Source organism: Lissotriton helveticus, chromosome 6 (assembly GCF_964261635.1).
Source record: "Lissotriton helveticus chromosome 6, aLisHel1.1, whole genome shotgun sequence".
Lineage (NCBI taxonomy): Eukaryota > Metazoa > Chordata > Amphibia > Caudata > Salamandridae > Lissotriton > Lissotriton helveticus.
The window spans coordinates 164,652,550-164,668,799 of NC_136067.1; the positions used below are offsets into that span (position 1 = coordinate 164,652,550).

The 16,250-nt window shown below is 51.6% G+C and overlaps 1 protein-coding gene across 6 annotated transcripts in view; it reads left to right on the plus strand.

The window, feature by feature from the left end:
• The window catches only part of C6H8orf74 (chromosome 6 C8orf74 homolog), a 2,015,860-nt gene that overhangs the window by 1,837,903 nt on the left and 161,707 nt on the right, over nt 1-16,250 (plus strand). For 5 of the 6 annotated variants that reach the window (XM_078647559.1, XM_078647557.1, XM_078647556.1 and 2 more), the window contains one exon: nt 11,255-11,658. In XM_078647559.1, coding sequence (XP_078503685.1) covers nt 11,255-11,658 — 404 coding nt within the window. Of the gene's footprint in view, nt 1-11,254; nt 11,659-12,285; nt 12,925-16,250 lie in introns of those variants that run through there. The other variant, XM_078647560.1, reaches the window with a different exon arrangement.

Below are 16,250 nucleotides of genomic sequence, written 5' to 3' on the forward strand. Positions count from 1 at the left end.
GGGTGGTTGAGTCCTCTAGCAGTCCTTGGGCCAGCCCAGTGGTCTTGGTCCCGAAGGCTGCAGCGCCTGGTGCTTCACCAGAACTTCGGTTCTGTGTGGATTACCGAGGACTCAATTCAGTCACCAAGACTGACGCGCACCCCATCCCCAGAGCTGATGAGCTCATAGATCGGTTAGGGGCTGCCCGGTACCTTAGTACGTTTGATCTAACGTCTGGGTACTGGCAGATCGCCTTGACTGATGGGGCAAAGGAGAGGTCAGCATTCTTCACACCAGATGGGCACTACCAGTTCCGGGTTATGCCCTTTGGGATGAAGAATGCCCCTGCCACCTTCCAGAGGTTGGTCAACCAGGTATTGGCTGGACTGGAGGATTTCAGTGCCGCCTACCTGGACGACATAGCAGTGTTCAGCGCCAGCTGGGAGGAACACTTGTGCCACCTCCAGGAAGTGTTGTTGGCCCTGTGCAGAGCAGGCCTCACAATCAAAGCCAGTAAGTGCCAGATTGGGCAGGGTTCAGTGGTGTACTTGGGGCACCAAGTAGGGAGCGGCAAGGTGGCCCACCTGCAACCCAAGATTGATACCATCCTGGCTTGGGCACCACCCAAAACCCAGACTCAGGTGAGAGCCTTCTTGGGTCTCACGGGTTACTACAGGAGGTTTGTCAAGGATTATGGTAACATTGGGCACCCCTTGACTTTGCTGACTTCCAGGAAGCAGCCAAGACTTGTGATCTGGACTGACGCCTGTCAGATGGCCTTTGACACCCTGAAAACTGCAATGTGCACAGCACCTATACTCCAGGCACCCGACTTTTCTGAAGAATTTGTTGTCCAGACGGACGCTTCAGAGCATGGCGTGGGGGCTGTTCTAGCTCAGGTGAATGAAGAGGGCCGAGACTTACCTGTAGCCTTCATCAGTAGGAGGTTACTTCCTAGGGAACGGAGGTGGAGTGCGATAGAGCGAGAAGCCTTTGCTGTGGTCTGGGCGCTGAAGAAGCTAGGACCCTACCTGTTTGGGACTCACTTCCGGGTTCAGACAGACCACAGGCCCCTCAGATGGATGTATGACGTTACAACGCATACTTTTACAACGACTACCATTACAACGAATTTTTTACAACGCAAAAACTTTTACAACGCATACCATTACAACGCAAGATTTTACAACGCAAGTACCTTTACAACGCATACCATTACAACGTAAATATTGGTAAGTATATAATATTTTTTTTAATATAAATTATTTTAAATTATTAAAATATAATTAAATTTTATTTAATTTTATTTAATTAATTTAATTTAAATATAATTTTAATTTATTTTTACAAATTAACCCTGTACCCCAAAAACCCAAAACTGACCCTGAACCCTAAAAATATTTTTTTTAATTTAAATTAATTTAAATTATTAAAATATAATTAATTTTTATTTAATTACATTTAATTAATTTAATTTAAATATAATTTTATTTTATTTTTACAAATTAACCCTGTACCCCAAAAACCCCAAACTGTCCCTGAACCCTAAAAATACCCCTTTACCCAAAAACTGAAAACTGACCCTGAACCCTAAAAATACCCCTTTACCCAAAAACTGAAAACTGACCCTGAACCCTAAAAATACCCCTTTACCCAAAAACTGAAAACTGACCCTGAACCCTAAAAATACCCCTTTACCCAAAAACTGAAAACTGACCCTGAACTCTAAAAATACCCCTTTACCCAAAAACCCAAACATATAATATTTTAAAAATAATTATATACTTACCAATACTTACGTTGTAATGGTATGCGTTGTAAAGGTACTTGCGTTGTAAAATCCTGCGTTGTAATGGTATGCGTTGTAAAAGTTTTTGCGTTGTAAAAGTTTCGTTGTAATGGTAGTTCATTGTAAAAGTTGCGTTGTAATGGTTGTTTCCCCCTCAGATGGTTGATGCAGATGAGGGGTGAGAATCCAAAGCTGTTGAGGTGGTCCATTTCCCTACAGGGGATGGACTTCACGGTGGAACACCGCCCTGGTACAGATCAGATTTTTCCGCCTTAGTGATGAGGACTCCCTAGGGTAAGGGTAGTTCTCCCCACATTTCAGCTGGAGGGGACACGTGTTAGACCTGGCATCATTGGCATGAGTCTCTCCTCCATTTTTTCTGTTTGCCTCCTCTGTTTACGATGTTTTTGCTGGAATATTGCTTTGGGCACTGTGCCACTGCTGATTAGTGCCACAGTGCAAGTGCTCCCTATGTGAAATTGATATTGATTGGATTCCATGTTTGGCTTATTTGGTTTACTGTCAGTCCCTAGTAGAGTGCACCAGGAGTGCCAGGGCTTGTAAATACAAATGCTGCTAGTGGGCCTGCAGCACGTGTTGTGCCACCCACAGAAGCAGCCTGGTAAATTGTGTCTAAAGGTCTGCCATTGCTAGACCTACGTGCAGTCTGACTGTCACGCGGGCTGCGCAAGTACACCTACTTGCCAGTCCCTAAACCTTCCCTTAACTTCACGCAACCTGGGCTTCATCCTGGAACCCTCCCTCTCGATGACCAGACAAGTCAACGCCGTCTCCTCATCGTGCTTCAACACCCTGCGTATGCTTCGCAAGATCTTCCGCTGGATCCCGACCGAGACCAGGAAGACTGTCACCCAGGCACTCGTCACCACCCGACTGGACTACGGAAACACCCTCTACGCCGGAACCACAGCCAAGCTACAGAAAAGACTCCAGCGCATCCAGAACGCCTCCGCCCGACTCATCCTGGATGTCCCCCGACGCAGCCACATCTCCAGCCACCTGAGGAACCTGCACTGGCTCCCCGTCGACAAGAGGATCACGTTCCGGCTCCTCACCCACGCACACAAGTCTCTCCATGACCTGGGCCCCAAGTACCTCAACGACCGCCTGACCTTCTACACGCCCACCCGCCAGCTACGGTCCACCAGCCTTGCCCTCGCAGCCGTACCACGCATCCGAAGAGCCACCGCCGGAGGAAGATCCTTCTCTTACCTGGCTGCCAAGACTTGGAACTCCCTCCCCATCCACCTTCGGCTGACCCAGGACCATCTCGCCTTCAGGAAACAACTCAAGACCTGGCTGTTCGAGCAGTAGCTTACCCCTCCCCCCAAGCGCCTTGAGACCCTCCCGGGTGAGTAGTGCGCTATACAAATGGCATGAATGATTGATTGATGTTAGTCACCCCTATGGTAGGCCCAAGGGCAGGGTGCATTGTAAGCATAAGGTAGGACAAGCCTGATGAGGTTGGCATGTCCTAATAGTGAATTACAGCCATATTCGTTTTTCACTATTGTAAGGTAACCTGCTCTCCATAAGTTAGAATGGGCTGCCAGGATTATTAATGGTATAATCCTAGCGGGCTCGGGGAGCATGGTGCAATGTCGAGTTTGGTATCCCTGAACTCAGGGTTTAATAACGCATCCGTTTGGGTGGATGGTTTTTGGACTCTGTGTTTGAAAATAGCACTTTTAGAAAGTGACTATTTTCTTGTCTGACTGTCTACTGGTCTCTGCTGGTTTGGTGTGCGTGTGACAGGAGCTGGGTGGCTCCAGAAGTCTGAATGAGTCAGTATGGGGTGAGTGGGGCATTTGCATTGAGAGTAGGGCAAGGGTAGCTCCTGATAGCCTGCCCTGCCTGACACAATGCTGGTTCCACCTCCTGCCAGGCGACTGATGGCTCTGTGCCTGCCAGGGACAATCCTGGCCCCACCTCCTACCGGGCGACTGATGGCCCTGCCCCTGCCAGTGACAATGCTGGCTCCACTTCCTGCTGGGTGGCTGAAGACTCTGCCCTGCACAGTGAATTGGCCAGGTGCCTCGGCCTGGCAACACCCACAACAAACCCAGGATGGGGGGAAATTCCCCTGCATGGACAAAGGGATCAAAGCAGAAAAGGGGTATAAGAGACGAACCCCTGAACTAAGAATTTAGATCACTTCTGACAAGGAAACCTGAACCAAGGACAAGAAGCCTGCTGATCCAAGGACTTGCCTGCCCCTTCTGCCAGTGTGCTGTTTGTTGGGGGAATCCTGCAGTTACTTCTTTATTTTTGCCAAGGAACCAGGAGAGAGGAACTGAGTGTGTACTCTCAAGCTTTGCCAAGGAAATCTCCAAGGGTTGGAAGAGTGCCAGCCTCCTGTTGAAGTCACAGGGTTAAAGGACTTCATCATTTGCTAAAAGTGCTAGTTGCTGGAACCTGAAAATCCAGCACCTCTGAAGAATCCAGCAATCTCGACGCCGTCGGACGCCGCCGAATCCAGCTAGACATCGTGAGTGCAGCTCCCGTGTCCCGCACCTTCGACGCCGGCCGCCGGGCCCGATCGACGCTAATAGGGAAGCCGCTACCGACGCCTCGACACCGAGCCCTCTCGACGCCGTGAGTGCTGCTCACTCTTGCAACATCACCATCGACATCGACGACGACGCCGTATCCTGCTTCACCTCGTGAGCGCTGCTCCTGCCTGACATCTGTCGACGCCGCTGCAGATCGCCCCGACTCCGAGGCCCGATCGACGCCGAAGACGCGACGCCGGACATCTCGACGCCGCTGATCATCGTGTGCTTCACTTTTCCAAGGTACTGTGTTGTGGGGGTCTGTTGCGACTCCGGGCTCGACGTAGCGCTCCTCGCGGTCGACGCCGAACCTTTGGATTAACTATGCCTCGACGTCGTGTGACTCCTGTGGGGGTTACATTGTTGCCAAGAACTGTGATTTAAAGAAGAAGAGTTGCTTTTGTTACTAAAGACTTTGTGCTAAGAAGAAACTACACTTGAACTATTATTTTTCCTTCCAAGAGTATTTATTAAGATGGTGGTATATTTTTGTCGTTATTTGGTCTTGTGCTAAGCCTTACATAATCATCCTTATTTTTATAATACTACTGTGTCGTGTCCATTTGTAGTGTATTCACTTTATTACTGTATGTGGTCATAAATGCTTAACGCACTGCCTCTGAGATAGGCCTGTCTGCTTTGCCAAGCTACCAAAGGGGTGAGCAGGGGTTATCTAAGTGTGTGATCCCCTTGCCCTGACTAGAAAAGGTGCGTCCCTATTTGTCAGAAGTGTATACCTCTGCCAACTAGAGACAGCCGCTTCTAACACATGGGAATTGAGCGGCAACAATTGACAGCTTTCGACCTTCTGTGCGAAGGTGACAATGTTATCTTGGCAGCTAGTCATCCCTCCAAGACTGTACAACCCTGCCATTGGCTTGGTGTACAGATAAAAACGTTAATCCTCTATCTGCAACCTTTTCCTAGGTTATTTTGTTTATTCTTTCCTTGCCTAGCAGGGCTCTGTGTTGGGCACAGTAAAAGGTTATCTTTTTTTTGATAATCAAATTTTATTAAAGTTTTAGGTACATAGAAAAACATTGCCATTAAATCACACATCATATAAAAACACCCCATTCCCTCCAGCAATATCACAGGACTTAATAGACTTTTCTGAATAAAAAACAGCTCTCCTACAACCGACCAACATGGCGGACTTGGGCCCATCACGACGGAAGCAGGCCAAACCATTAGCCCCACACTTTGTTGAACAATTCCGGGCATCCCCGAGCCTCAAAGAGGGGCTCCTCCTGTATCCCATACCAGTCCCCACCCCTCCGCCATATCTGCAGTGTTGGAGCCTCGGCCTGGGCCCATCTAGCCGCTATATCTCATTTTGCCACTGCTAGTGCCGTACCCAGGAAGCGTTTATCGGCCCGGGAGCCATCCAGGCCGTCGAACACACCCAACAGCAAGTGTCTTGGATCATGCGGAACCACCCATCCCAAAGCCTGCGTGAGCTCCCGTGCCACCCCTCCCCAAAAGCGGTCCAGTGCCGGGCAGAGCCAAACCATATGGTAGAAGTTGGCAGAGGCACCAGAGCAGCGCGCACAGTCCGGGGAGGGTCGTATGCCCGCCCGCAAAAGGCGCGCCGGGGTGAGGTAGGCCACGTGAAGGTAATATAGCTGGACCAGGTGTAGCTTGGAAGATGTGGTCAGGGTTTTGGGTGCCATAAGGGCATCCCGCCAGTCGGCCTCGTCTAAAGGGCCCACCCACTCCTCCCACCTCTCCCTAAGCCGGTCCAGGGATGTGGGACAGTTGTTCACTAGTGCACGGTAAATACGGGACAATCCCCCTCTCCCCATGTTACCCATCATTACTTGAGCCTCAAGGGGGCTGAATTCCGGGAGGGAGGTGGGCACAGGGAGGTTTATGTGAAGGGCATGGCGGAGTTGTAAGTATTTATAGAACTGGGAGTGTAGGAGAGTATGCCTGTGTTGTAGGTCAGAAAAGGAGCGCATGTGGTCCCCCACCCATACATCACCGAGTTGTGTTATCCCCACCAAGTCCCAGCGACGGAATCCCTCCAGGGAGGAGACCTCATTCAGCCAGGTGCCATGCCAAAGGGGTGTCTGTCTAGTCAGCTTCCGGTCCCAGGACACCAACTGGAGGGCAGCGCGCCAGGGTGTAAAAACCATTCTGGTGATAGGAGGCAGGGTTTGTGGTACCGTGGAGTTGTAAAGTAGGCTTTGAATCTGTGGGAAATCCAGGGCAGCGAGCTCCACCCGGTAGGCTGGGTCCGACCAACCGCCCGCAAACCAGTAATGGATCACTATGAGTTTGTTGGCTAAATAGTAGAAATGGAGATTGGTGACTCCCATACTGCCGTCGAAGGGGGGGGATTCGGCAATGGGACAGGGACAAATGCGACCTTCCTCCACCCCATAAGAACCGGATGAGTGCGCCGTCCAGTTCTCGAAACAAGCCACCGGAGAGGGGGATCGAGGTGTTCTGTAGGATATAAAGAAAACGAGGGAGGATCATCATTTTAAAAAGGGCACTTCTGCCCAGCGGGTTAAGGGGGAGAGATTGCCAGTTCTTAAGGTCTCGCTTCATCTGGGCGACCAGGGGAGTAATGTTAAGGGCCCATTCCAATTCTGTCAGGAGGGTCACCCACACTCCCAGGTACTTAAATGATTGCCTCCGGAGGGGAATCATCTCTTGCCAATCGAAGCAATCCCAGGAGGGATGAAGGGGAATTAGGGTAGACTTCGCCGGGTTGAGACGAAGGCCAGAGACATGTTCAGGAGAGCAGCTAGAGTCCTTGGGCCAGAGTGTTCCGGGTCGGCCAGGTAGAGCAGAACATCATCCGCATAAAGGGCGATTTTATCCACCTGGCTCTGGTCCCACGCCCATCTCCGGATAAGGGAGTCCTGCCGGACAAGCACCGCCAGAGGCTCCATCGCCAGGGCGGATAGGAGTGGGGAGAGGGGGCAGCCCTGCCTAGTGCCTCGCCGGATCGGGAATGGATCGGAGAGAGCACCATTAACAAGGACACGGTCTCTAGGACGGTTGTAAAGGACCCGGATCAGGTGGCGGAAGGGTAGGCCGAAACCCATACGCTCCAAGACATCTCCTAAGTATCCCCAGTCCACCGTGTCAAAGGCCTTTTCAAAGTCTACAAGGAGGAGGGCCAGGTACGGGGAAAGCCGGTGCCGATGGGCGAGCGCCAGTTGGAGGCGGCGGATGCAGTGACGGGTGCCTCTGGCCGGCATGAACCAATACTGGTCAGTGAGGACCAGGTCGGGTAGATGGGGCCGAAGTCGCTGGGCTATAGCTGTAGCGAAGATCTTAATTTCGGTGTTCAGCAGTGAGATCGGGCGGTAATCAGAGCAGGCTAGGGAAGGCAGGCGCGTCTTGGGGATGACCACGATGGTCGCCACATCAGATTCGGTGGGGAAGGACCCGTCCTCCACCACCTGGTGGAAGAGCTCCGTTAAGTGGGGGACGAGATCGTCGCGGAACGTGGAATAGTATTCTTGGGGGAATCCATCAGGTCCGGGCATCTTGCCGGAGTGCAGTAGGGTGATAGCTCCATGGATTTCCTCCGGGGTGAGGGGGCCGTCCAGGGAATCCGCGACTCCACGGGGAAGGCAGGGGAGACAAGTCCCAGACCTCTCCAGCAAGTCAGCAAGGGAGGCTCCGGGGGGGGGGGCGCGACACGTACAGGGCCGCATAGTAGTGAGCGAAGGTCTGCGCGATAGCCGCTGAAGTCACCCGGCGGCCGTTCGAATCTCTGGAATAATGCGGTGGGCCCTAGGGTAGGATATCAGATTGTGAAGTAGTTTGCCATTTTTGTCACCCCAGCCATAAATGCGGGCAACAGAGGAGCGCCACAGCATTTTGGCCGACTCCAGGGAGTGCCGCCGGATCTCATCCCGGACCAGCGCCAATTGCCTGGAGGAGTCAGAGCCGTCCCCGGTGAGTTGAGCCTGCTCCAAAAGAATAGCCCGGGACTCCAGCTGTACCAGTTGGGGGGCCTGAGCCGCACGCCAGGCATGCACTAGCCCCCTGGCCACCCCACGTACCACCGCCTTACCCGCCTCCCAGGGCGTACCCTTCGAGTGGACCGAACCCACGTTAGCGGAAAAGTAGTGGTGCAGCTCCTGGCCGAGGGACTCCACCAGCGCGGGATCTTGTAGGAACAAGGCGTTCAAGCGCCAGGAAGACCTAGGGCCAGTAGGGGGAGACCTGAGATGGAGTGAAAGGGGGGAGTGGTCAGAGATCCCCCGAGGGAGGATCTCGACCCCGGACACCAACTGGCAGTCTGTGGCAGGCATCAGAATGAGGTATATGCGGGAGTGAGTATGGTGGGAGGCCGATGTGTGTGGGTGTATTGGTCCTTTCGGGGGTTCCACACAGCGCAGAACCCCATGGCTGAGGTCCAGCCCGTAAGGCTCCTTGCAGAGGTCAACCGGTGTATCGAGGGAGGCCCCGTCACATCCCGAGAGGGTTGCAAGACGGCATTGAAATCACCTCCAATGATAGTAAGGCCCGGTGGCTGGGAGGAGAGCACCTGTGTAATTCGCCGAAGGGTGGAGGACAGGAGCGTGGGGGGAACATAATTGCAGAGGAGATTAAGAAGATTGCCTTCCACCAACCCGGAGAAGGCCACAAACGTCCCCTGCGGATCAGTGACAACGTCAACTACAGTGAATGGGAATCCCCGCCTCAGAAGAATGGCCACCCCCCCTGGAGCCTCTAGCAAAACCAGAGTGCCAAACTCGGTCAAACCCGTAACGGGCCAGGAAGTGGCATTGGGAGCCCAGAAGGTGTGTCTCCTGTAGGAACAGGGCATCGGGCGTGTGTCGACGGGCTGCACGGAGCACCGCAGTGCGTTTAATGCGGTCTAGGAGGCCATTCACGTTCCGGGAGAGGATGTGGAGGGGTGTATTAAATATGTGGGTCATTCGTGAAGGGGAGGAATGGCGTGAGGCAAGCGGGGAAGAAGAACCCCCCGCGGTCAGGAGGAGGGCCCGAATCAAGTCCGGTGCCCCAGGGCATAGTTGAGTAAAGCTGGAGCGTAGGTGACAACAGAGGGGGGCAATAGGACATGTGACTACCAATGAGGACAACACATAGCGGCCCGTGGGCAGCCAAAAGCAACAAACTCTGTAGAGAAAACGGTCCCTCTTCCCTCCCGCTCCCCCCAACACCCCCCACCCTATACTTCGAAACAGGAAGCATCTGTCGCCCTTAAAGTAAGCACAAACCCCCTCACGGAGAGGCTAACAGCTAAACTAAAACAGTTAGCAACCACGAAATTGGGACATGGCTGAGTTGGACCCCCCTCCATGCGTTCGGATGAAATAACAACTGCAGGTTAAAGGGGAAAAAAACCAGGGTGAAACATGCATCTGTGGGGTAAAATAGTCAGAATCCAGAATTACATTAACGTGAGGACCACAACAGGTCAAGTTGGTGAGCTCCGTGTGAGCCTGATCACAGAGCCAAAGACGTGGCCATGGGCGGTGGATCCCGGGCCGGAGCACCCGGTACTGGCGATGACGTCGGTCATGTTCCGGAATCCCCATCTGAGCCGCGAATCACCGGACTCCCGTACAGGTCGGAGTCTGACATGGCGCGTCGTAAAGTTTCAGTAGGTCCGGGGATGCTGCCCAGGTCAATCAGAGAGGAGGCCGGCGGCGGGGGAGCAGGGCCACGCTCCTGGGTCCGGCGCGAGGGTTGTTGGACCCGTGCCTCCGGTGAGTGAGAGCCCGGCGGGCGGCCCTCCTCCGGGATCCAGTCCTGCGGAACCTGGGCTTCGGCACGGTATCTTCTGCCCGTGTGGGGGCCCTCTGGGACGGGGAGCGAGCCGTCTGCAGCCGGAGGGGCCGCTCCTCTGTGAGCCAGGTCCACGCCGCCTGCGGGGAGTCGAAGAAGAGGGTCTTGCTCTGAAAAATCACTTTAAGCCGGGCCGGGAAGAGGAGCCCATAGCAAAGGCCCAATTAAGTTTCTGCTTGACTTTGTCGTATGAGCGATGCTGGGACTGAACTTCCCTCGAATAGTACGGGAACACCATTATCTTGGAGTCTTGGTGGTGCAGCGACCCCAGCTCCCTGGCCGCCCCCAAAATTGCATCCCGATCGCGGAAGTTAAGGACACGGAGAATGAAGGGACGGGCTGGGGCTCCTGGTGGCGGCTTAGGGGCAAGGGAGCGATGTGCTCGCTCCACCGCAAACCAGGGAGAGAGCCTCTCCTTGGGCATCCAGGAGCGGATCCACTTCTCCAAAAAGGTGGCGGTGTCGTTCTTCTCCCTTCCCTCCGGGGAGCCCAGGAGGCGCAGGTTGTTCCAGCGCGCCCTGTTTTCCGCGTCCTCAGCCTGGCGATGAAGCTCCGAGGTCTGCGACTGGAGACGGGCCACTTGAGACTTGAGGGTAGTGATGTCATCCTCCACGGTGGAGATCCGGGATTCAGCCTCTGTGATGCGCTCCGTGGCCTAGCGAAGATCCTGACGGATGAGAGCCACGTCGATGCGCACCTCCCCTATCTTGCTCTCCACAGATGTTTGGGATGCTGAAATCGCTTGAAGAATGGTCGATGGAGCCCCCCCAGCTGGGCCAAAGCCAGGCACCACTCCGCCACCGGGTCCCCGATCCGATTTTAAAAGGTTATCTTCCCGCCATCTCCCTCTGTGGTTGCCAGATCAGCCATCTCTTTTCAAGTTCCCTATTGTACAAAGGTAAGTAACTTGTTCTTTAGAACCTGCCTTGATGTATGCCTATTGAAATTTCCCATCTGAAGCACTGTGTTGAACAGGAGAACCTGTTCTTGCAGACAGCAACAAGTTTACTCCTTATTATGTTACCATGCTTCTGTGTTGGTTTGCAGACGTCCTGATCATCATAGTTTTAAAATATTTCCACTAAATGAGAAAATTTCATTTTTTATTTATTGATTTCTTTCTTTTTAGGTATATCTGTTTCTGAAGTCATATTTTGTTTAAAGGACAAATTTCAGGGATCAGAATCTGAACTGACTGCAAACCATCGGCTCATTTTACTCAACTACTTCATAACTCTATTCATTAGACATTATCATCTATACCAGTTTGTATTGTCTCAAGACCAAGATGTTGACCAAACATTTATAAAACTGGAAATCCAGCCACCTCCGCAACCCCCTGCACTTATGGAAGGCATAGATAAAGATATGTGGCTTTATCAACAAGAAATAGCCAGACTTACTTCATCTGAGGCCGAAAAACGGTCAAATATACTGTTTCTTAGACAAATTCGACAGTTGGAAGCAGAGGAGACACTTCAAAAGCTATATGAAGATCTAAAAACGCAAGATATACCATCTTTAGACAAACAGGTACAGTATGCTTTGAGAGAATAACTACTTGCAATTGAAACCGAACAATCATGATAGGGTAATAATAGCATGCGACTTCTTGTTGACTATCTAAACTACAGGCTTCTGCACACTCCCATGAGAGAGGTACCTAAAATGGGATTTACATTTAATCCTACTGTCTCTTTTGAACATGCCTTTTAACTTGTTCCCTTCGCAACTAAAATATGTTTAGGTTACAGTCGGTAAAATGTGGAAACTTGATGAATAGCTTTAGATATTACAGGTTTCTGCTAGCGTGTTCAGAGAGTATTCTGAACAGGCATATGGGAGTCTAGGAGTATGGTTGCCAATGCCATCTGTGGTACCTTACTAAATGCATTCTGTGACTATGTACTGTATAAATAGAGGTTCTTTTTCAACATAGGGATGTTCTTGACTTTGTTTTTGTGTTTATTACTAAAGGCTATTTAAGAACCCTGGCTTGAGGACCTGCACGCCTGTGTCTTTGTGATGCGTTCATAAAACACTTGTTAATTTTAGTGGATGTAGACTGCCTCATCATCGTATTCATTAGTTTTGTATACAGAAAATACCCTTTGTATGATGCCACATCCTAATAGCAACATTCTATTGCATTATTATCAGGCAGTAACACAGAATCCCAAATTTAGGCAGCATCCGGACATCTAACAAAGCAGGAGGCGCCCCTGTAACATAGCAGCATTCTACAAGAATATGCCCGACAAGATAGGATGAGCCGTGATTTCCAGTCCATGTTAAAGAAGAGTGATAACAGGATAATAATCCAAATGGAAAGGAAACAACCAGAAATACGATAGTCGAACAGTTGTGTTGAATGTTCTTTGTCTGGACAGATCTTAAGGAATACGACGTGAGGAAAGTGTATTCAGAGGAAGAAAGAACATTTTATACAGAAACAGTTTCAGTCGAGTGAGTTTGCCTTTAACCATATGAAAGAGAAAATCTAAGAAGATAGAACATTTATTATAAAAGCTACGTCGAAGGCGCATGGAATGTTTTTTCCAGAACCTATAGGAAAGTGATTCCAATGTGTGGCTCAGTAAAACCGGACTAAATATTAATGAAGAGCTGAAATATAATTTAATTTAGTAAGCGGTGTAAGATAATTCACATGCAGGCTTTCCTACCATCATACATTTTGAAAAACGAATGGACTGGTTTTCGCAAAGAAATGGAATATTGTTAAACACGTCAATGTTTAAATAAACGTAGATATATACTTGTGTTTATTTACAAAATTATGCCTAAACTATCTTTTTTTAACATGAATGACAAAACCTTTGTTCTTTTAGAGTCATTGATTTCCTCACAAGTAGAACACAAATTAATATATCAGAGTTGGCTTCCCACTGTCTTAGACAATCCAACAATGGCAGGTAGTTTGTCAATTTAGCAGCCATCTTCACAATTCTGCGCCCACACACAATCCAATCCTATTGAATACGAAGCTGAGCTCCCATGTGGAGCAAAGGTTACTGTGCCTGTGTGTCAAAGTGGACATGAGAAGCCAGAAATGCTACATAGCCATTAAAAAAAACTGCTGGATGTCGAAAGAACACGCATCCCATGTATCTGTGTCAAATATATTAAAAATCAGTAGAGAAAGAGCATTGTTGAAACAAAAGTTTGCAGGCACATTGATACAGCTCCACAGAGTGCCACGTCATTGGAAGAGTCCTGCACTTTCACGTGCAATGTATTTTTGTATATCTTGTGTATCATCTTTGAAATAATAAAACTGTAGAAACGTTCTCATGAGGCATATATTTCTGCTACTGTTTTAGGCAAACAAAAGATATACATAATCATTACTTATTCATGTGCTTGTTAAGACAAAGTTTAAGAAAGAGTGCAGGTTTAAATTATGTCAATTGTATCACTCACAAGTATGTTTAAAGAGCAAAGTTTGATATTTTAACACATTATTTATGGGGTTGTTGGACCCGGCCTCGTGGCGTGGTTCGCCTCTGTCCCCCCACACCCTGGGAGCGTAGGCCTGTGCTCCGAGTCCCCTGCGCAGCCTCCCCGTTAGTGTAGCCTGCACCCCGAGCCTGGTCGTCCTACTCCAGTTAAACCTAGCTCCCCCTAGAACCTCGACCAGGCCTGCCTTTCCCGCTCCACGCCCGGCTCCGAGCGCCTAACCTTGCATGCCCCACAAGGCCCGGACGCCATCTTCCCTTCCCGACATCCCTGTCTCCCTGGGCCGAGCGTGACCCCGGCCCCAGCGAAACCCAGACTCCAAAGGCGCGCCAGTCCCGGCTGGGGGGTAAAGGGCTCCCCGAGTGAGATAAGCCAGGGAGTTTCGATGGCACCTCCGGCCTCCCCTGAGGGGCTGGTTTCTGTCACACCTTTGGCCCTCTCCCATGGGCCAGTTTCGATCACCCCTCTGGCCTCCCCGAGGGCTGGCTCCAGACCCGCTGGGCGTCTGGGAATTCCCAGACCCATCTTTCAAAGGGATCAAAGAGCCAACCGCCGGACCTCACCAATGACCAGCCCCCCGGGCAGGAGACCTTTGCCTGCGAGGGTCCGGAGATCAAAGAGCCAAGGGACTATAACTGGGCCCGCCCGACAACTAGCGGGCAGTTGTATCTTGGACCGGAAGCCCTGCTGATCTGATCGCGGCTGACCCTAAGGAGACTCATCCTGAACCTCTGAGCCCTGCTGACGCTGTCGCGGCTCAAGCTGAACTTGTAACCATCAGAGCCCTGCTGACGCTGTCGCGGCTTAAGCTGAACTTGCAACCATCGGAGCCCTGCTGACGCTGTCGCGGCTCGACCTCTAAGACCATCGGAGCCCTGCTGACGCTGTCGCGGCTCAAGCTGAACTTGCAACCATCAGAGCCCTGCTGACGCTGTCGCGGCTCAAGCTGAACTTGCAACCATCGGAGCCCTGCTGACGCTGTCGCGGCTCGACCTCTAAGACCATCGGAGCCCTGCTGACGCTGTCGCGGCTCTCACGAACCTCTCCAGATCGAGTTCTGCTGACCTCGTCGCGGCTCGAGGAGTACTCTGGTCCGGCTGGACCATCGAGACCACCATCACGACCGAGCCGACTCGACGGAGGTGAGGCAGCCAGTACGACCATCGTCCCGTACCCCCCGGCTCGAGGATTGAGAGCTGTGCGTAGGGTGCGCCGCGTACTGACTCAGAGACTAAAAGACTGTCCCGCTTCCCCCTTCCCGAACCCTCCAAGACTTTGTGGTCCCTTGACCACTGTGTATACAAGAGTGCTTCCTTCGTTATTTGCTATATAAAGAACTTGTTACTAGAATCCAACGGTGTGGTGTCTGTTCGTAGTGTGGTGTGAGCTCAGTGTGTACGATCCTAGACCCGAAGTCCTCCCCGGTGGGGACCTCCCAATCAAGACTCGGCAAGTTCTGTGGGAGAGGTGGATCTTGGGGTGACCGGGTGAGCACAACCTGGCCCTCGGAGATCGCCCCTTCCAACATTGGTGGGATAAGAACCTACGTCTAGGGATCGTACAGCACTGACACACTACCCAAACGAAGAGCAACCATGAGCCTCACGAGTGATAAGACCACCTTCCAGATGGAGCTGCTGGGAGACTATTCGCACCGTGAGCTCAAGCAATTCTGCAAAGATCTCCATATCCCGTCAACGGGATTAAACACCAAAGAGGACTTTCAACAAGCTCTAACAGTCTGGGTAGAGACCGGAGCCCAACCTCCAGCACCGACAGAAGCCGATGGAGGGGGAGCACCACTGATCGAAACCCACGCCCCAGAGCAAGAAAGAGCAGAGTCCCCGACGCGGACTCACAGCACGGAGAGAGGTCTATCTCGAGAAGAGATGACCGACCGAGAACGCAACCGAAGCCACGAGCTAGAACTAGCCCGTTTAAAGATGGAAGTAGAACTCAAGCTGGCCGAGGAAAAACTAGCCATCGAGCAGCTACGGCTGCAAGGAGAACTGGAGGAGAAGAAACTCCAGCGAGAACATGACGGAAAGAAGCTCCAGCTGGAGCACGAGCGCAGCGTATTGGAAATAGAACTCAAGGCCCGGAACGAAGGCAACAAAACAGCAGCGACCCGAGAGTCTGTTCCCCCAGTGGAACCCAAGGTCCACATCCCCAAGGATGTGGTCAAAGAATATTATAAAAACGATGACATCCAGCAATGGTTCAATGCCTACGAGGTAGCTATGACCTCCCACCGAGTTCCGCAGAAAGATTGGGGAGCCGGGCTGTGGGGTCGATTCCTGAGTGAGGGGAGAGACACCCTACTCGACCTACCATCTGCCGAACAGACCTCCTACAGCCACATGAAAGAGGCCCTCCTCACAAGGTACGGGCTCACCCCAGAAATGTACCGCCAACGCTTCCGAGAATGCAGGAAGATCCCCGGCACCACGTGGGTAGAATATGTCAATTTCTACAGCCGGGCCCTGGAAGGGTGGATCAAGGGCAGCAAAGTATCCACCTTCGAGGGGCTCATCGACCTCATTGCCTACGAACATTTGTCCCTGAAATGCTTTGTGGAACTCCGACAGCACCTCCTGGACAGCAAGTTGGCTGACCCCCGGAAGCTGGCCGTCGAGGCCGATCGCTGG